At 41.1% G+C, this 20,761-nt stretch overlaps 1 protein-coding gene across 4 annotated transcripts in view; it reads left to right on the top strand.

Moving 5' to 3' along the window:
- Positions 1-1,039: 1,039 nt before the first annotated feature.
- tpm4a (tropomyosin 4a) overlaps positions 1,040-20,761 on the top strand; it is a 28,091-nt gene continuing 8,369 nt past the window's right edge. The window contains exons 1-2 of one of the 4 annotated variants that reach the window (XM_061738217.1): positions 1,040-1,366; positions 5,585-5,710. In XM_061738217.1, the coding sequence (XP_061594201.1) occupies positions 1,253-1,366; positions 5,585-5,710 (240 nt within the window). In that variant the 5' untranslated portion in view covers positions 1,040-1,252. Of the gene's footprint in view, positions 1,367-5,584; positions 5,711-14,032; positions 14,504-20,761 lie in introns of those variants that run through there. The other 3 variants (XM_061738216.1, XM_061738220.1, XM_061738218.1) reach the window with 3 other exon arrangements.

Raw genomic sequence — 20,761 nt, forward strand, 5'->3', positions numbered from 1 at the left:
CCTCAGGTTTTAGTCCACTACCTGTTTGGCATAAGCTATAAGAAATGTTGCATCCAGCCTTGCAGTGCACTAGTGTCCTTTCATCCATGTGCACCTACACAAAAGTGCTTTCAGTCTTTCTACTTATTTTCTATGCAACTATACACACTGGTCACCTTTGTTCACGTAAACTCACCGTCCCAGTCCGCTTTCATCCCTCACTCATCAAACTCAAATATGAGGCGTACAGAATTCAATGCTCAAATTTCAGGAGATGTCTCACGTCTTTGCTCAGATTCTCTCGACTGTCCCTGATAATCACATTTAAAACTCACGGTAGCTGTTTACATCACAGTGTTGTGATATACAGTAGTAACGGAGGAGAGCATTCGCACAATGTGATTTCTGAATGACTCAAAGTTATCCCTGGAAAAATATTTCCCTAATCATTCATGTTTGCGTCTTCTCAGTTGTGTTTGTATTTCAGACTACATCTATATATCAGTAGTCTTGGAAAAGGCAACACCTCCAGTAAATACAGTAATACATTTGGGAACTCATATGTGCCTCTTTATATCGCACACCTACCCTCCCTCTACTTTGCATGTCTTCTTATCTAAGAGTGTATGCACTCCTAAAGGCCTTGAGTGTGAGATGCTCTGTGCCAGCGAGATGCTGAACCATTGACAGGAGGTTAAATGTGGAAACAGAACCTGCCTGTTTTATCTCCATGTCTTCGTGCAAACACAGCGAGCCAAATAAGGAGATACGCCACAGTTGAAGAGTAAGTGAGCGGAGCGGCCAGGCCATTCCTCAGAGAGTTGGGTGTGATAGGGTGGAGTGTGGTCGGAGAGTCAGGATAGACAGGGAGTCAGGATGGAGTGGATGCAGAATGGTGATTGGAGGGATGAAGGGAGGAATGGACAGAGAGGGAGAAGATGGAGAGGGAGGTTGGGTGGAGTGAGGGAGGCTGAGAACATGGGAGGAGAAGGAGGAGGGGGAGGAGGAGAGGAGGAGGTTGAGACTGGAGGTAGGTTCTGTCCGGCGTTCAAATAACTATCCATATAGGGCTGGGCTCTCCATCTCTTCTCACTTCTCTCTCTGTCTCCTTCCTTCTGTCTCTGCCTTTCTGTCTCTTTCCTTTCCACCATTTCTCTGCTGCTTTGTTGTCTTCTACAAGGCTAATTCTCCTTCATCTCAACACTACAGCAGGCAAAACTTTTCAAGGTGCATTTCCACATCTCAGAAAAGGAAATCAAACTAATCTGCCACCATGGAGGCCATCAAGAAGAAGATGCAGATGCTGAAACTGGACAAGGAGAACGCCATCGACCGGGCAGAGCAAGCAGAGACGGACAAGAAAGCAGCAGAGGACAAATGCAAACAGGTGGGAACCGAAAGCTTGGTCATGAGCAATATCAGCAGACATAAGCCTGCCGTCTGAGGAGCTCTGAATCCTTTTCTGACCAAATAAAATAGTAAAAATGGCGTAAAATACTGAGCAAAAAAACATGGCAAGAAACCCCATGTTTAATTAGTAAGTCAGCATCACAAAAGGATAATCAGAGTATTAAATCCATTTCAAAATAAACAATTATATACGATGTGCCAAAAGAAAGTCAAGCTCATGTGTTTCTCTACAAAAAGCTTTTCACTTTGTCAAGTTCTGAAATTAATCAAAACATTGATGGCATACCAGACATACCTTCAGGGAAACAGTATATAAACACTTATCACTTGTATTTATTCTACAGCCATATGAGACAATTCCTCAGAGATAGTTGGGCATTTGAATATGTGAACAATTTTCTCTTAGTTTTCTATGTTTTATGGCAATAGTCTAACAGTGTGTGACCAAAGCATTTGACACAACCTGAGACATCACCCAAAAAAAAAAAAAAAAAGGCATAGATACTCAACAATTACTGAATAAGATGACACAAGATGAATTCTGCTGCTTTTGGTTGTTATTAAAGCTGTCTACATTGAGGCTTAGAGAGAAATGTAATAAAGATTATTACACTGCCCCAGTGCCGGTACCGGCCAGGTCAGGTGATGAGTCCACCCAGGACTTGTATTTGTTCTTCAATGAGAATAAAGCAGTAATATCCCACCTGGACCAGCTGGAAGAAAGTTAATGAAACCTCTGGCTGAGCGGGCATCTGTCATCAAGCCTGTGTGAAGATAAAAAACATAAATTATAGGCATTCAAATGGATGGTTTACATAAACAAATGAAAGATTAAGCACCCACGTGTGCACACACATGAGACCTGTGGTTCCAGGCATCTGTTCTCACTGATAAGGAGGGTATTTTTAGACACCAGGAGAAAATGTCAGAGTGGATTTCAGCAGGACTATCAGACAAATACTTATTAGGGGAAACACTTAACCCTGTGTTTGCTTTAGTGTGTGTCTATGTGAGAGAGCGATAGACAGAGCGAGGTATTGACTGCAACAAGAGTTCCTGTCAGGAGAAGGTGACAGCAAACATTACCATGTACAGTCATCGATGCTAAATATGTAAATGCTGCCAAAGAGTCTCCCTCTGGAATGATGTGGCATTTATAGATTTAAGTCATTACAGTTTCACTGCAAACTCTCCAAAATTGTACACTTACTACATTTTCAATATTCTGAGATCGTAGCCAACGTTTTTTGCGTTAATTTGATATCAATCAATCAATCAATGTTTATTTATAAAGCCCTTTACAACACACAGGGTGACCAAAGTACTATCCATTAAAATCCACATTAAAACAAAACAATTTAAAAACGACATAATAAAACCATTAAAATTAAATTAAGAATATTTCACATCAATACTGTGTATTAAAAGCCAGTCTAAATAAATAGGGGGAAGCTTATTCCAGAGTCTGGGTCCAGCTACCGATACGGCCCGATCACCCCGAGTTTAGTCCTGGTCCTGGGGACTTCCAGCAGGAGCTGATTTGAGGACCGTAGGCCTCTAGTGGAGTTCTGAACACGCACTTGTTCACATAAATAAAGAGGGGCAAGCCCATTGAGGGCTTTAAAAACAAAGATTAACATTTTAAAATCAATTCTAAAAGAAACAGGAAGCCAGTGAAGAGCAAATAAAACCGGGTTGAGTATTAGTTAAAAAGCGTGCAGCGGCATTCTGAACAAGCTGAAGACGGCTAAGAGAAGACTTGGAGACAGCAACATACAAAGCATTACAATAATCAATTCTTGAGCTTATAAAAGCATGAATGTTTTTTTTCCAAGTGTGCACGCTTTAAAAATTGCTTTACTTTTGTTAAAACCCGTAACTGATAAAAATTGGTCCTGACCACACTGTCAATTTGCTTGTCAAACTTCAAAAATAACTCCAAGATTCCTCACGGAAGCTTTCACTTTAAAAGATAGATCACCAGAGTGTGCTGAATCACCAAAGAAAATATATTCTGTTGTATCTTCATTTAAGTGCAGAAAATTTCGCCCCAACCACATTTTAATTTCTGCAATGCAGTGAGAAAGGGTTTGAAGAGCACCACTTTTGTTTGGGAGCACAGGAAGATAAATTTGGAGGTCATCTGCATAGCAGTGAAAAGCTAGGTTGTGCCTGGCTATGATAGAGCCCAAAGGCAACATGTAAAGTGAAAAAAATAAAGGGCCCAGTATGGAGCCTTGGGGCACACCACAGGACAAAGGAGCAGCAGAGGAGGACAGGTCGCCAATCATTACAGAAAAACTTCTGTTTGTCAGGTACGATTTAAACCAGCACACTGATTAAGGCGAGACAAGAGGATTGAATGATCCACTGTATCAAATGCCGCTGTCAGGTCTAACAAAACTAAAACAACTGGACATTTGGCATCAACGGAAAGGACAATGACATTATGCACTTTCAACAGTGCAGACTCAGTGCTATGCCTGTATGCCTTGTCCTGAACCCAGACTGAAATTTTTCAAGAACACAGTTATTTTTCTAAAAACGATTGCAGTTATGTAAAAACAATTCTCTCAATGACCTTTGAAATAAAAGGCAAATTAGAAAACAGGTCTAAAATTGGACAGAACACTGGGGTCAAGATGTGCTTTTTGAAGAAGTGGTCTCACTATGGCATGTTTAAAAGAATCAGGGACACGTGTTCATGATATGTTGATATGATATGTGATGTGATCTTCATCTACGTAAGTCACAATAAAAGACAAACACAATGTGCTTAAAGAGTAATACACAAACAACTATCATTTTTGTTGTCTTTGAACGACACACATTTAAAGACCACAGAGCTGGAGGAAAAAGTTAATCAGCTTATAGACTAATTAGTTCGGTGAAAGCTGATTGGAGTCAATAGCCTGCACACCTAAAGTCAAATGAATGAAATTAGTTTGGGGGTGTAGTTTAGAGCTACTTTGATAGATAAAACTTTAAATTAGCTGTTCTTAAGAAGCATCTGCTAAGCCTTAGAAAAAGTAGATGATACTATCAGGAGTAGCTGAGCTGTATGAGGCTGGAAAGGAATGCACGTCATCTCCAAGTGTTTAGGGAGGATCAGTACACAGAGAGACAAACTGTTTACAGGTTAGCACTGTGCCTACTCGTGCTAGAAGTGAACCCCCAGCCAAGATCCCCCCCCCAAAGGCACAACACCAAAACTTCAGAGACGTAAAGAACAACCCTACCAGTGACAGCTAAAGCTGAGTGGAAGAAGTAAACAACAACAATAACAACAAAAACATTGCTGTGCACCTGAATGTTTCCAAGGAACATCTGTAGCACTACTAGGAAAACATTTTGTGAAGCAGGGAGGTTGAAATGTTTGGGAGGAATACTCTGCATTATGCAAAAACCCCACAGAGATGCTGCACAATATCCTGAAAAGAGACGTTAATACCTGCACGTCCTTCAAATGTGTCTGGGCTCTCTGTAAAGAGAAATGGTCAAAAGGCCCTCCTAAGCATAATGCAGGTTTGATCCAGAGCTACTGAAAGAGCTTGCTTGAAGTTACTGCTGTCGAACGAGTTTTGAGGCTGGTTGAGGGATTTGTGAACTTTTACCTCCAGTTAGTTGGTGTGTTTAAAGAAGTCACAAGAAGATATAATTGTTTGTGTCATAATATTAGACCTATTGTGTTTGTCTAGATGAATGACTTAGTCTAAGATCAGATCACATTTTATGGAAAATTAGATAAGAAAACAAGTTAATTCCACACTTTCTCCTGCCATAGTATATTTTCTTGTGATACCAGGCTTCATGCACACAATTACACTCCCTAATCAGCTGCCGCTGCACCATCAGTGGCGCAACAATAAAAAAAGAAAACTTGGCTTCATCAGTCTGCTGTCAGACTAAACCATTACTTGAGTGCTATATAAACATAATAAAATTCAAAACCCAGGGGAGTTCATCCATATTACTTATTTGAAGCATTTTTAAGAATAAAAAAAATGTAAAGAGAAAAGAGAAAAGAAAATAAATATTTGTTTCAGTGATGTCAAATTATTTGAAAGAAATTTTGGCAAAATCTTAGCATTAGCAGTATCAAGTACTGAAGAACATGTTGCTTTCAAACTGAGATTAAGTGTGTAGTGGGTGAAAACTTAAATCCCAGATGAACCTACATTCTGTCTCATTGCAGCTGGAGGACGAGTTGCTGGACCTCCAGAAGAAGATGAAGCAGACGGAGGATGAACTGGACAAATTCTCTGAGGGGCTGAAGGATGCTCAGGAGAAACTGGAACTCTCAGAGAAGAAAGCTGCAGACGTGAGTCAAGGACCACACGCTCACACTGCACTTAGACACACACTGATGTACATCAGCATCGCAATGTTCAAAAAACAGGGCCAATTATTCCACAGATGGACTCTAAGCCAGTACCAGCTGTGTCTTTACTTTGATCCACTGCAAATGCGTTGGAGCACTTCAGAGACTGTTGCATTCCTGTGCAGCCACTCCTGAAAGATGAGCAAGATGGTTGGACATTAAGCGCTTCACCCAAACACACACACGTGCATACAAACTCATGCATTCAACCAGGCCTACCAATCCAGCCTTTAACCTCATCACAACTAAGAGACTTTTGTTTAGTCTGATGTTCAACAAGTGCCAGAAATGTGGTGACATTCTTGGTTTTGTCACTGATTTCACGGTGCTTTGAAAATCAATGAAAGTGGCAAGACACGCCTCCAGAAAACAATGCAAAGGAACAGGAAACACAGGAACATTTCACAAATTTCACAGAGCAAACCTCTGAGAGTACACAGTGACACTCTACAAAACAGTCAAAAAAAAACAATAAAATATTTTACTTTGTGAAATTTGTGGTCACTGTGTATCAATATCAATATTCAGCGACTTTACACAGGCTGACCTCTTATGTGGTTATTTACTACATTTAATTTGTTACTTAGAGGATCTCTCGTTTGCTTATCATATGACTTTTGTCCTTTTAAGTTAAAGTGTAAAAGTGTTTACTGATTAACACTGCGCTTACGTAACATTTCATATTCATGAAAGACTGTTCTGTGAGAGTACCAAAATCTGACCTCATTGTTTCTGCCCCTTCTTCTTCCTGGTATAATCAGGTGCATACATCACCCACAATCCCATGTAACCTTTGCCTGACTGGCACACACAGGCCCTGGAAACAGATGTGACCCCTGGACCATCTAAATCCGAGCAAAATGAAACAAAAACAAAACAAAAAGAACATTTCAGATGCCACAGTTTGGTAATGATTCTTTTAGCTATTGAAGACTAAGTTTAAACTCTATTCTGTCACTTTGTCTAAAGTCTAAAGATTTGTCTCAGGACAATTATGTTTGACTACAAATCTTCTCATCCAGGGACAGGAGTGCTTCAAAAAAGAGAAAAGTTGTTTATCACTTTCATTGATTCAATGGCCTTAAAACAGCCACACTTGTGTATGTGGGCCCCATTTGAGCTAAAGCTGGGCTGCAACACGGGTCCCATATGGGTTTTCTGCAGGTTCCAAGACAGCCTTACATGTGACTGTCTATACAGACTGATTGTGATCTGCCAAGGCCCAGCTAGTCAACTCGTGTTACACATGTCACTGAAATGATATAGGACCCTTGCAATTTGCCTCTTTCTCACCCCCTCCCCATGTAGTCCACTGTAGTCCACCTGTATCCCTCATAAGCAACATACAGGTATATTTGGTCTGGATAGGCTTCCTGATTGGGACCTTTACAGTGAAACCATAAGGCCATGATATTTGCCCATTTCAAGCCCTGGTCCTTTCTGTGCCCAAGTGGCCCACTTTGAATCAAAATGTGTATGTTGGCTGGGATGTGTGATGAACTAATGGTGCTTTTGCACTAGTACCTCATCAGCTCGGCTCGGCTCGGCGCGGCTCGTCGCGGCTCCATCCGTTTTGTCCCCGTGTGTTTTTCCACAGCCAGGGGAGAAGTGGGCAGGTTGGGGTGAAGCTGCTGTGACATACTCGATTGCGCAACCGCTTTGTTCGTGTCGCCGCTGATCAGAAATCAGCTGGAGCCGCGAGCGGCTGAGAGTAAAACAGCCCGTCTACATCCCTTTTTTAATTCTCTCGTCAGCCACCAGGTTTATGAACATCTGCACCTCAGAGTTGGATCACCAAACAGACGTTTTGCGCTTTATAATAAAATCACTGCGAGTCGCTCTCTCGCTGACTCCCGCTTCCTGATTCAAACGTCTGACGGCACCGCCCCCCGACCAATCAGTGGCGCGGAGGGTGGTGACGTAAGAAATAGTCCCGGCTCAGCCCGGTTAGAACCTCGCCAGAATGGTTACAGAAAAAGTATCTGCTTGGAGCGGCTCTACCCGCCTCAGCCCCTAGTGCAAAAGCGCAAGACGGGACCGTGGCGGGTAGAAGCGAGCTGAGTAGATACTAGTGCAAAAGCGCCATAAGAGAGTCTACTTTAGCTATGTTTGAACAGTACATCAGGAAGTTTGTGTACTACTCTATATTCCACTTTGAGACCCTTTGACTATTTTGACTATGCTTGAACCATTTTTCCCTCTGGGAAAATGGTTTTCTCACTCCTGGTGTGGAGACTGGCACCAGTGGACTCAATAAGACCCGAGGAGATCACATCCCTCTTCTCTCCAGAGCAGTGGATTTGTTTTATCTTCAGACTTGAAATCTTCATTTCAAATCAATGCTGACACCAGTGGACTCGCTGAGTCTCATCAATGATTTTCAAATTTGAGAAAACATTTTTGTATAAACAAATAATCTGTTTTAAAGATTAAGCAGAACATTAAATCAGAACCTTTTCCTGCAGTTAATCAGCTGCAATCTGGAACAAGAAGTCATATTTTAAATTGTTGGCATAACTGCAAACCACATGGCCGTATATTTATCTGCTTCTGCTCCTGCAGCACTTAAGAGAAGGAGTGAGTTTTATCGCTTGTGATGTATGAAAGGAAAAGTAAGAAAGTCTAAGCCGGAATCAATCAAACACACAAAAAAAACAAGACAAAATACTTCTTGTACTAGTGAATCAGTGAAATGGCATTTTAGGAACAGCAGGAATGCAATGAGTCATTCCAAAGAGATTACTGGGCAAGCCAAGGTGAGAGAGTAAGACGTCACATAAAAGCTCAGCTACCGTCCACCAGGATCTTTTGTTTGTCTCACTATCTCGGGGAAATGCAGTGTTGTACAACACACAAAGAGAGGGGAAGTCTTTGATATGCGGAGACAAAATTGGATACTGAGACTTACTGGATCATACACATAATTTGATAAATAAATTCAGGGAAGGGTTATACCAAAAAAAAGAAAATGACACTTGTGAAAGCGGTTCAAGTGGGCACCTGGAAAAAAAATCTTTGTGGTTGAGTTGTGGTTTGGGGGTGATTTGGTGTAGCTTTTATTCTTGGTTGTCCTGAAATAGAGAATTTGAGCAATGTAAAATCGTTGCCAATAGTTCCCCCTGCTTTTTTGATCCGCTTTTTTTTTTATTTCATTTTTTTATTTCCAGCTGAAATCCCACACAGTGGCTGCAAAATCACAAACGGGGAAGCTGCTCGCTCTTCTCCCGTGAATTCCCCTCCGAATTTCCCTTATTAGAGGCAGCAGTCCAGTCATTAAACATGTGAATTCACACAGACCTGATTGGAAACCTGGAGGCGTCCGAGAAAGCAGAATATTGAATCAACAGGCCCAGCAAGCCAGCAGTTATGATTCTTTACAAAAAAAAAATAAAAGGATGAAACAAGTGGCTCTGATATTTAGGTCACCAAAACGTATTATTAGCTCAAGTAACCAGACTGAGCCTGTCTTTGGGAGCACTGGATTGCAACATTATAGCAGCATGCTGGGACAGAAATCTGGCACCATGTAGTCTTATTGCAGGTATTGATAACGCTTCTCACAATAGCAACATTTACATTTTTGGGGGAAAACTGCTGTGTGGTGACCGGCCGGGCGGAGAAGGCAGGGAGCAAGCTGGGGGGGTAGGGGGGGGGTCTGGTATGTGAGGAATGCAGCTAAGCCAAACAGAAAGCCCCACACTCCTGTGCCTAATGAAATCAATGCTTCCAGCTTTTCCGGTATGAGGGACAAATCAGAGAGAGAGGGGGTCAATCAACACATGAAACTGATTGTGAGATGTTTTGTTCTTGTTGTGATCGCCAGCACTGAGCTGAGCTCAGGTCTCCTGATCCTTTTGTCAATCCAACCAAAACGTTTGTTCTGAGGCGGGTCGTGTGAGTGGGAGAGGATGGGGGTAAACACAGCCAGGGCTTGTATGGAAACATGAACGATGGTACATAAATGTGATTTACACCCACACAGAGCACATTGTTTGTGATTGGCGAGTGGGAGGGGATGTTAGTTGGCTCTCTCAAGACAAACATTCACATAGTTCCTTAAAAGTAGATGAAACATTTATGATGGATACTTAAAACTTTAACCACAGTTAAAAATTAACAAAGGTTAAACTTTGAAACATTTATACAATGAATAAATACAAAAATATATTTCAAAAAATTGAAAATATAAACCTTATTTTTTGGAGGAAGTAATGTTTCACTGACTCATTACCCAAATGTTCAACATCTGAGACTCAAGTTGACTAGAAATAGATGGAGACAGTCACGTGTAAGAGATCATAAAACACACTTTTATATTCACTGTTTGGAGGATAGACAGACTTTGGTCACTGCTATCTACACTTAAATCCTTGTAGTGCCCAACAGCTTCAGCTTTATCAACCAGAATGTAGCTTGGTTTCGGCCAGAGATCTTTTCTCTGAGGCTGAACACAATCTCCTTTGTCTTGGTGACATTTAGAAACTATTGATTACAGGACCACTTCAATCAGCTGCAGTGTGTTGTGTTGTTGACTGCTATATCAGATCGTGAGCTCTCAAGCTGCACATACAGTGGCTTTGGATTTTTTTCTTGTGTTTTGAAGGGGGTGTTTTTAAGCATGAAAGAGGAAACATATAATCCAATTTCTGAAACTGCAGCAGTTTCCACTGGCATGTATGTTGCCACTGTAAAAGTAACTGTACTATGGCACAACCAGATGATGGTCACATGGCTGCTGTGATTGGCTCTTACTATAGTGAAGCATTGGATTGTGGGATATACAACCACATGCAAGGGGCTGTGTCTAAAAATCAGCATTTAATAACTAGTAGTGCTGTATGAACATGTAGTGAGAATTGTTATGCCCCATATAGTGCACTCAATCTATCCCACAATGCATGAAAATAAGTTAAATTGTATCTGTGCAACAGCAAGAATGCAATGAAACGTGGCAACAACAATCACGCCAGTAATGTCCAAAAGTTAATTCTGCTGATGAGCTCAATCTTTATTCCCCCACGCTGCACTGACTGCCAAGTGACTGTGGAGTAGGGCACTATAGTGTGTAAAGGGGCAAATTTGGGTACAACTGTTGTACTGTGCATACAAAGTAGCATAGAGCTGGTTGCCCAATTGTAGTCATCGGGGGCTACTACCTGGCATGTTTTAAATAATTAACATTCTTGTGCAGACTTTGAATACTGATGATCTATTCATTTGAATGAGGTGTGTTGGAGAATGAAAATACCACATTTTTCAAATGAATGGCTCTAAAACATGCAGGGAAATGGGCTTTGGAGAACACTTATATTTGAGGAAGACTGATATAGAGCAGAGTTTTTAAAAACTCCTCAGGGAACACTGTCCGGCATGTTTTAGATGTTGCTCTGCTCTCACACACCTGGTTCAAATTAGTGGACTATTGAGCGAGTTGTGAAGACCTCGATGACAAGCTGATAGTGATCCAATCACTGCTGAAGCAGAGGAACATCTATAACATGCTGGACAGTGTGCCCTGAGGATATACTGGTTTGGAGATCATTGTTAGTATGCAATATGCAACCATGAAAACAACTGTGTCATGGCACAACTGGAAAGTGGTCATTTGACTGCTCTGATGAGTTTCTGCAGTACTATAGCATTGCTTTATGCGAATAATAATAATAATAATTAATACATTTTTTTTAAAAGCCCCTTTCAAGGTACTCAATACCCTTTACAGCTAAATGAGAACATAATACAATAAATAAAAACAGACAAAGAACAATATAAAAATAAAATAAAGAAGGGCATAGAATTTGTATGCAGTGTGAAACAGATGTGTTTTGAGTCTGGATTTGAACTTGGGTAAAGAGTCACTATTAGATGGATGTCATGTGGGAGTGAGTTCCAGAGTTGGTGCTGATATGGGCGGATGGCACAGAGAGGCGGAGGGAGGAGGATGAGGACCCGAGAGCCGGGGGGGGGCTTTGAAGCTACCGAGGAGGATTTTGAGGGTGATTCTGAATTTAACCAGCAGCCAATGGAGCTCCTGCAGAACGGGGGTGATCTGGTGAAAAGAACAGGTTCTGGTCATGATGAAGGCCGCTGAGTTCTGGACCAGTTGGAGTTTATGGGGAGATTTGTTGGGGCGACCAAAGAGAAGTGAATTACAATAATCAAGGCGGGAGATGACGAGGCTGTGGACCAGGATGACCAAGGAAGTTCTGAGGGGTGACAAAGGGACTGAGGCGATTAATGTTGTGTGAATGGAAATATCCTGACCGAGTTATGTTATTGAAGGAAAAACTGCCAGCTCTGTAGAGAGAAGCTTTGGTATCCACGAGGAGGAGTTTTATTACTGTCAACTTTGAGGATGTTAACAGTAATAAAGTTAAAATCTGAGATAGACTGGTAAATTGCACACTGGAATGAGGTTGCAAACCATCAGTTCACAAAGAGTATTTTTCTGCAGATTAGAGGGGTGGTTGTATCCTGTATACGGCGTACCAAATTTTGGTTAAAAAATGACAAACAAACAACCAGACAAACTGTACACAATGGGATGAAATCAGACTACAGATTAAATGTACTGGGGCTTCAGTGTAATGATGAAATTTAGTAAGTGGATCAAATCAACTGTTAAATCAAACTGTTCAACTCCTCACTGGGGGGGAGGAGGGCCAAGAAGAACTGAAGAACAGAGGGACTGTGGGGGGTCAGTCAGTGTACAATAACTGTGCAATAACCAGGACAGTGCAATAATTTGTGCAATATTACACAACACTTTTTCTATCCATATAATTATTTTTATGGCACCGCACTTTCTATTTTTATTTCTATTTTTATCTTTATTTTTTTTATCTTTTTATCTTTATATGGGTGTTTGGGACAGCACAGTGGCTTGGTGGTTAGCACTGTTGCCTCACAGCAAGAAGGTTCCTTGTTTGACTCCCAGGCCAGGCAGGGTCTTTCTGTGTGGAGTTTGCATGTTCTCCCCGTGCTTGCGTTGGTTCCCTCCAGGTACTCCAGGCTTCCTCCCACAGTCCAAAAACATGCGTAGTAGGTTAATTGATGATTCTAAATTGCCCGTAGGTGTGAGTGTGTCTGGTTGTGTGTATATATGTGGCCCTGCGATGGACTAGTGACCTGTCCAGGGTGAACCCCTGCCTCTCGTCTGAAAAGTAGCTGGGATAGACTCCAGCAGACCCCCGTGACCCTGAAAAGGATAAAGCGGGTATAGAAGATGGATGGATGGGTGTTTGGCTTTTGGGGTGTTTGAGTTGTAGATGACAATCAGAGGTGTCAAGTAACAAAGTACAAATACTTCACTGGAGTAATTATTTTTCAGACGAGTTTTTACTTTTACTCCTTACATTTTCACACAATTATCTGTACTTTTTACTCCTTACATTTTAAAAACAGCCTCGTTACTCTATTTCATTTTGGCCTTTATAAAAAAACTATCCAGTTAAATTGCTCCATCCGGATAGAGTGAATTTGGTTGTGGTTGTTTCAGATGTTCTTGTCCAGTTTTGTTCTTACATCCGTTGCCTCAGATTCCTGCAACTAAACTTGGATGTACATTCCAATAAAGGTTAGGATAAATGATAACATGCCTCTGAAGTTTGACTTTTTGCACCTTTACAATACTTATAGGCAACTAGTCATCATATCTTCTGCTCTCTGAAACATGTTAATGCTCAATAGTACACATATATGGTTCTTTAATATATTTGCATTATACTAAGATGCATTCATTTTCAATGGCTTTTGTCCTTAATGGCTTTTTCCCCCTTACATTACTTTTACTTTTATACTTTAAGTAGTTTTGAAACCAGTACTTTCTATACTTTTACTTGATTAAAAAACTTGAGTTGATACTTCAACTTCTACAGGAGTATTTTTAAACTCTAGTATCTATACTTCTACCTGAGTAATGAATGTGAATACTTTTGACACCTCTGATGACAGTGCTGTGTGTGTGAGATGGAGATGTCAATTTCCCCGAGGGAACCTCCAAAGGGATTAATAGTCATCTGAAAATGACAGAACTTTTGTAGTATTAGATTTTTTTGTTTGTTTCTTTGGGTCTTTTCTTCTTTAAGTCTCAAAGCAGTCACATCAAGGATCAAGGATTGATTTTAGTGTTTTACACCGAGGCCTGCAGGCCCCGCCCCCGTGACGTCCCCGCCAGTCATCCCTCTCTTCCGGCTCCGTCTGCTGCAGCTCTGCTCCCCGAGCCCCGTCTCCTCCTCAAACCTCCTCACTCCCGGACCAAACCTGCGGCTCACATTCCTGAGGACGGCTGTCTGCTCCTATCCCGAGCTTTTCATTCCCAACAAACCTGAAGAAACTGTCTGGAAGCCACCCGGACCCTCACTCTCCCGACTTTAGATAACTTTTTTTCTACACTTGAACCACTTTTTTACTTTCCAAAAGACTTTGGCCTCGGACGGACTTGTATTTTTTTTTTTTTACTCATAAATCAACTGCTCGTTGCAATACTTAAAGTAGACCAAGTGTAGCATTTATATAGATTTATATATTTTTTGCACAGCCCCCAAAATAGTCCTAGTTGTAGTTTTTCCATTAAGTCTTAAGTAACCCAAGAGCGAAACAATGGCAGGTATGAACTCCCTGGATGCTGTGAAGAGGAAGATCCAGTGTTTGCAGCAGCAGGCCGACGACGCCGAGGACCGGGCTCAGGTCCTGCAGAGAGAGCTGGACGGGGAGCGGGAGCTGCGGGAGAAAGTGAGACAAATCCACTCAAATCAACTCTTCCCTCCCTCTCTCGCTCTTTTTATGTTTGTTTTTCCTCCTGCTTTTAACTATTATCCTCTCTTCTGGTGTAAACTTGTTTAAAGTTGGCCTCACAGGTTTTGAAAAACGTCTAATTAGAGCTCGTCATTGATTCATTGGCGGGCGTGATTGTGCCACAATGCAACAAGGCGTTGGTCAGAATTCCTGCGGTGTCTCTGCGCATGCGCCGTGGTGTACCAGAGGCCTGAAGCCTGAGTTATGGTTCCGCGTTAACTCGACGCAGAGCCTACGCCGCACAGTGCGCGTCGCCGCGTACCTTACGCCGTAGGTTCTGCGTTGGTGTGACGCGGAACCGTGAATCAGCCTAACACAGACCACGTAGACAGACGCAACTGAACTCCCTGTCAAAAGTTTAAGTTCAAGTTTTGCACTGACCGGATTGCTTCTGGATAGGGTGGGACAACCTTCCCTTGAAAAACGGAATCGTCCCTGTATTGAGCTGAAAAGGGACACACTTTGTCCTGTTTTACTGTGAGAGTCAAAAAATATAAAAGCCAATGGAAAATGGCATCGAGCTGTTGAGTTCATAAGTTATTTTTTCTGTTTTACTACAACTGTAGCCTACAGTCATGACCTTTTGAGGCACAAATATGTTTACAAGTTTTTCTACAGACTTTCTGTTTGCACTTTTGTTATTTAACTAAAAATGTGCACTATTACAGAATGGATGTTCTGCTTTCTTTCTATTGTTTTATATACATTTATACAATTTTAAGTTAGGCAGGACAAGTTTATGTTTAAGAAACATACTTATTTTATTCAATTCATTTTGTTATTTTGTATTAAAGTTAATTGCTGTATAATAATTAGTTTTCCATGTGTTCATGGCATTCAAAAATATGCATCTAATTCAATTCAGGTTCGAGTCAAATAGTTATAGAGTCAAAAATCGCTTCACTCACAAAAAAAGGGGCTGAAAAAATTCCCCACGCCAGGAAGGGTGAAGACAATCAGGTTGGCCGGCCCTGCCGATGAGGTGTCCCTTGTTTATTTTTCAGGGAGTTGGCAACCCTACTTCTGGATGATATAGATTAGGCTAGTGTTGAAAGTTTCATGACTGGATCTGGTTTCACAAGGTTAGGGAGAAATGATTTGAAGCTCCTGATGTTTTCCTGCAGCAGCTGTGTGGTTGAAGGTCCAAGCGTCAGGCCTCGCCAACCCAAACAGATGATAGGCAAATACAGAGCACCAGACTGAAAGTTTACTCTCTTGGTTCACAGCTCATCAACATTTTTACTTATTATATTATTTTAATCACGACTTTTATATTTAACTGTCAAAGCGGGCAGTCTTATGCCTCCGTCTGACCTACATTTTAAACTTGTGATAACAAGTGTTATCAGTTGAAACCACATTTCAGCCGTGTTTACATTTCAACATCATTTTTGTCTGAAATTAGCACAAGTCATTGCTTAACTTCCACAAATGTGCAGCAAACCATACACTTGACCGTTTCGGAAGTGACTCATCCACTTTTTTCTTATTCCCCCATTAACATTCATCCAACTCTCGTCACCTGGTCGTCTCTTGACTGTGGCCACGTTCGGGTTTTATAACTTTGTCCACAAAAGGCAGAGGCTGCAGGTAAAAGGGGGAAAAATGCTTAGTAGCACAGTTGAGCAGCAGTCTTGACTAGTTTCACGTGCTGCTTTATGGTGCCATATCCTTTGCATAGGAGCTGGCATAATTACAGGACTAGTATGGAGATTGAAGGAGAGTGGGAGGGGAAGGTGTGGCTGTAAAGATATTGCAGCTGGAGCGATGAAAGAAGCTGGGCTGCTGTAGGATTTAGCCTCTTTTGTTTCACTGCTTATTAGGTAATGGGGCACCTTTTTAATTTGACAATTGGGCGTTTGCTTAACCTTAGTAATCATTCTGACGTATACTCACACACAGTGACCCATCTGAGAAAGTGTCATATCTGACCTTTTCTGGTTGTTGCTCAATACCTCAAAATACCTTGATATTAACATTGAATATTGGCATGGTGTGTAGATTAATGCCCAAATTACAGAACTATAATAGAAAATAAATAGCCATTGTAAAGGGATGAAGGATTCAAAATCCTGTGCTGGACAGATGTTGTTCATTTGCAATAGTAAAATGCACTCGTTCTATAGTTGTTAAACTTTAATTAATAACTTGTATGATGAAGTTTATGTCAGGATGAATGACTTATGCCATTCATGTTTCGTTAAGTGCCAACGTCCAATTATAGATTCTTCACAGAAGAGTTGGCGGTTCAGACCTTATATCCTCAGAGACATATTTTTAATGTACTTATACTGTTTTAAATGTGATATTTTTTTTATCTTTGGAGGGAATATGTTCCTTTTTATAAAGAAAAAAAAGATACAAGCAGTTTATGACATGGCACATTTCCCTTCATGTGTGCACAAAGTCAGACAGCAGTGCACTTGTGTGATGAGATGTGGGTCCATATGTGAATGATTAGGTTGACCTGCAGTCTTTGCACAAAAACGCTTTAATCGTAGCACAGAGAGATCTAAACAGGAACCTTGTTGAGTACAATGAATGTTGATGGAAAAAAGATATACACACATAGGAGGGATGCTGTTCACCGTAAATGAAACCCATTGCTTCTTGCTTCATGACATTACATAAGTAGTGTTGACACTTCTGGAGACATTACTCAACCACTCTGCCATGTTTTACTTCCCTGTAAGGTTACAGGGACCCCAAACAGACTTGATCCTCTCGTTAGATGTGTTTATTAACCGTGATTATTCTCAGTGAACTGTTCAGTTTTCACAGCTATAATTGGTTACACCAAGTCCAGCCACATATAATCATTAGTGCTCCACACAAGAGCCCAGCGGAACCAGATTAGCTGCTTTTCACAACAGTACACTCTCACTTTTGATGAGTCATGATAATGAATGTCATAGAAAGCACCTAATTTTAAAGAAGTAATCCCCCCTTTAAGTTTTTTTTTGTAAGCTTTGTTTATTAGCAGACAACATATAGTTTCCATGGGAACAGTTTGTGTTTAGACACGATGAATGCAGAAATAGCTTGTGGTGGACTAATCTGTTTCTAAAATCGTATTAAAAGAGGAACTGGGACTGTGGTATTCCCTGCTCTCTGCCCCTCCCAGGATGTCCCCCTGTGACTCTGGTCCAGCGCTTCCTGTGCTCCGACTCATGGCACTTCCTGTCCCTGAGCCCCAGCCCCGATCAACAGGAAGATTATTGAGGGTCTACGTCGACTCTTGTTGGTTGACTGGTTCAGCAGGGTTTCTAGCAATTAACCAGTTTGCCGTTTTTGTCTCCGCATCAACATTGTGGTATTTGTATTGAATTTGACAGACGCAGCGAAGCTTGACAGTGGTTATGTGTCACTCCATTTTGTAAAGGAAAATAGAAATCAGTCGGTGCTCCTTCGGTCAGCGACTTAAGCATCACTTGAATACAAATGCATCACATGACAACAAACACAGATGACCAACAGTGTTAGTCTCCTGAGACAGGCTAAACTCTGCATTGCTTGGTATAAAAACATTGTCAACCTCCAGCCAAATCAGACTTATTATAGCTACTTGATAGTTTAACAATCCTTTACCTTTCCAAAAGGTGAGGTTTCTTCTAGGCATAGTAACGTGTCTTTAATAAAGTTTAATCCCTAGTTTTCCTGCTAACCTACCCTAATTGTTTGGAAGAGAGCGTTGATGTTGGAGCTTTTCCAAGAAGTGGTCTTTAGTTCCACTTCAGAGACTTTGAATATAGTAATTAACATTTAGTTATTCACTAACATTTGTTAGTTTGATTAGGGCCCATCAACAGAGTGATTGGCTGATGATGAATAAACTGTCTGTGGAGGCAGATGTGGCTTTTGCGTAGTCTGTCATCTGATTACTCACTTCCCTAAATGACTGCCTCATTACAGATAACCCACAATGCATCCTTCTTAAAGAGGATGATTCAACAGGTACATTACCCTGATATATATTTGCATTTAAACATAATTATTTGGTGTAAAACCCCAATCAGTTCATTACTTGATGTTACAATTCTAAATAGCTTAACTACTTTGTAAAAAAAAAAAATGTCAAAATCCACTGAAGGTGTCGTCTGTCTGTTGCTTTGTGTGGTCAGTGGGCTTGAAGTTTTTTTTTGCGGGGCCTCTAACGGTCTCCTGGAGAATCTGTGGAAAGTATTACTTCCTTGTTTCACTATTTTCTTTGGACCTTCTCCCTGGGAATAGCTCAACTTTCCAAATATAACTGCCACATGTTGATACTTTCTGGCGGTCACCGGTGTTCTGGGGAACACTCCCATGTTGGTGGTTTAGCTGATCGTGCAGGCCAAGGCTGTGGGTTCTCCCTCAGCGGGGAGTAGATTATGTTTGTACAGTTAGTGCTAGCCAAGCTAAACGTGCTATCAATGCTGTTAAATAACATTCAAAAAGCGTGAGTAATGGTGTTGTAGATGTATTATGTAGCATACAGTGGTGTTTGATACTTAAAAGTTTGACTGTGACTTGTGTAAAGTGTTGTTTTTCTTATGCCTTCTTTCAGTCTGTTTTGGTAAAAAGTGCAAATAGTTCTAATGTAGCCTGAAAGAGCCGTATAAACAGTTTTGTTAAGCTGACTGCTTGACTCGCAGCTATTTAAATCACCCGCCTTTAATTTGCTCAGTGAAAACATCTTACTGTCCACTGCCTCAGTGATGTAACATTGCAGGACATATGCGGTTCTTGGTACATTTTCTGGCGTCCGGCTTAACATTGTTCTGAAAATGTCAACGAGCAGGCTGTCATATGCAACAAATTGAATTTAACCATGAGCGAGTGCTCATTGTGATGCTTGTCTGATCATTTATTGACCTTCTTTTTCATATCGCACACTACATGACAGACGGTTTGTGCTCCATCCAACTGTCTTTGCATGTAAGATCTTCATGAAAAGAGATTACACACTTTCTGGCTCACGTGTGCATTTACATTGAGGGTAGCAGGCAGCCGTCAGTGTCAGGAATAACTTACTCTGAACCCCAGCAGCTTTGTGCAGCTCATTAACCGACTGCCCTGGAATCGGCTAGTAATTAGATTCCTCCTTCACTTGTCCTCGATCCTGTCCATAATACATTTAATACACTGAGGTATTTCTAAAGTTGCTCCCAGCAGAACTGTGCTGTATCTTCAAGTGAGGCAGTGGACTGTTTTTACAGATGTGTGTGAGGAAATCAAATGGAAAGATATAAGTTAAATATATACGTTTTTTTTTGGCAGGGTGAACTAGATACAACCAGATTTGCGCTACCCTGACCAGCGAAACCCGTTCATGCCGCAAATATTCTCTCTTGAGTAATGGGTCCAGTACATCTCCCGTTCAAAACCACGTTCACAGGTACAGAACGTACTGAAGCAATCAGGGGGCGGGTAGTGGACATAATGTGAAGACTCATACAGGAGTCTTCAGAACCCACTATTCAAAACACTAAAATAGTTTAAGAATTGCTAATAATAATTGGATCAATGAGTTTTTGCTGCGAAACCACAACAGTAATTTACCAGCATTTCTATCACACTGCATACCTTTGGGTGTGTTTTGTTAATACTACTCCCATTGTCACTCTGCCTACGTCACCAGCTGTTAATTGATAGTGCACCTATCTAATGTTTTAGAGGCCGTTTTTTTTCCGCATCCGTTCGTACTGCCTCCTGGACATCAAAGTTGAATCCAGAAGAACCCGACTATGCATCAAAGAGGAAAATAATTAGGATGTCTGACCAGGCTACATTTCCATACATCCATCTATTATCTGTACCTGATTACTACCTTACTACCCACAGAAATCTGCTGGAGCGTAAACCAGCTCTCTTTTGAGCGAATGGCCCCCACTTGACAGGTTACCATGGTTTCACAGGGCCGCAAACTAAATTTATTTCAATAAAAAAAAAAATAATAATACAACTAGAACCAGGAGCTATGGATTTTTTTGCTTCTTAATATTTGCCTTGATGTTTTATGAATGTCATCCAATGCTAAATATTACCAGTTATGAATACTGTTACTGACCAATGCTTTGTTGCAACATCTGTAAATATTTATGTGCAAACTGACTTTGTAAATGCAAGGCGATGATATGAAAAGATGTGTGGAAATGCATTTGCAAAATGTGAATGCTACTCTATGCATTGCATAGGATGGGTTTTTTAAGCACTTGC

This window comes from Cololabis saira, chromosome 13, assembly GCF_033807715.1.
Source record: "Cololabis saira isolate AMF1-May2022 chromosome 13, fColSai1.1, whole genome shotgun sequence".
Lineage (NCBI taxonomy): Eukaryota > Metazoa > Chordata > Actinopteri > Beloniformes > Belonidae > Cololabis > Cololabis saira.